Source organism: Sphaeroforma arctica (assembly GCF_001186125.1).
Source record: "Sphaeroforma arctica JP610 unplaced genomic scaffold supercont1.7240, whole genome shotgun sequence".
Lineage (NCBI taxonomy): Eukaryota > Ichthyosporea > Ichthyophonida > Sphaeroforma > Sphaeroforma arctica.
In genome coordinates this window covers 1-1,475 of record NW_014033318.1, presented here as the reverse complement: position 1 = coordinate 1,475, position 1,475 = coordinate 1, and the positions used below count along the sequence as shown (strand labels likewise).

The following is a 1,475-nucleotide window of genomic DNA, read 5'->3' as shown; positions in this document are numbered from 1 at the left end:
ACACCACACACAACACACACACACACACACACACACATACACACACACACACACATACACACACACACAAACACGCAAACACAGGTACAGACAGATACATTACTAAACAAACACACGCATATACATCTATACATACATACATACACGCATATATATATTATATATATGTATATATATATCTATAGATACATGTATATAACATATATATAATATATATACATGCATTTATATACATACACACACACACACATATATATATATATATATACATATACATATAAATTTACATGTACAGATACATACACACACACACACACACTTATATATATATATAAAAGCCATACCTGTCCTCTGTCGTAAAAGCCACCGGAGGTATAGCCACGGACTCTGATCTTCGGGCTCAGTGAAGCAAGCCTGCTGCACCATATCCAGCTCTGCAATTGACGGTGGTAAAATATAATGATGTTAAACTCGTTGCTAGGGTGCTTGAAACATTCAGATAGGCTGGTATGGATATAAAACTGAAACAACTGATGAATGTGTATAACACCGGCATACGGATACATAATGATGCTCATTAGCTTATACGATATTTGTAAAGCTTTCGCATAATATGAGAGTGAACCTCATATCACAGGCAGTTGCGCTGTTTGTGAGACATAAAAATTACATGCGCAGTGATATTTCCCTATGGGTATTCTCATACTCGGTTAGTTGGAGATTGAATTTCTTGACACATAGATCCCGAACTCACTAGGAAAAAAAGAACAGCATACAATAACAGGGATCCCCACCTTTACAAACACATAGACACACTGACACATAAAAATATATACACATATATACATAGACGCTTATATACATATACACATAGACACACAAAAATATATACACATACATACATATACACATGTACACATATACACATATGCACACCGTTCAGCAAAATATCAGCTTTGACTCCGTCCTTGTACAACTGTGGCAGTAGTTTCGATCTGTAGTGCCACGACGAGTAGTTGCTGAAGTTATCCTCAATTTTCTTGGCCGAAAACGCCGTTTCGTGTTTTCGATTCTCTCGCGCAATGATGTCCATATCTGCGCAATATGAGATGGCAGAAATGGAACAAACCGGGACGATTGAGAACACAATAACTTGTGGGCCAAGTTTCATACAAGAAAACAGGTCAACATCTGCGCTATGTGAGACGGCAAAAACGGGTCAAACCGGGGCTGCATGTGCATGTGTGCTATTGTCATGTGCATGTGTGTTATTAGCATATCCATAAGTACTAAGTATGTGCCTGTGTGTTATTAGCATATCCATACGTACTAAGTATGTGCATGCGTGTCCTACCTTCAGCTTCGCACCCGCTCTTCATAGTCAGATATTCGCCGCCGGTGCTGTTGTCGAATTGGTAGCCGCACCTGTGTTTAGCACAACCCATATGGAATGTTAGTTGTCCGTGCTATATATA

The 1,475-nt window shown here is 38.7% G+C and overlaps 1 protein-coding gene across 1 annotated transcript; it reads right to left on the bottom strand.

Annotated features, from left to right (window-relative positions):
* Window positions 1-936: 936 nt before the first annotated feature.
* Window positions 937-1,093, bottom strand: SARC_16035 (hypothetical protein; the record flags this gene model as incomplete). The annotated part of the gene is made up of 1 exon (XM_014289852.1): window positions 937-1,093. A coding segment is annotated over one exon (157 nt), but the record flags the coding sequence as incomplete, so codon positions are not given.
* Between the last annotated feature and the right edge of the window lie 382 nt (window positions 1,094-1,475).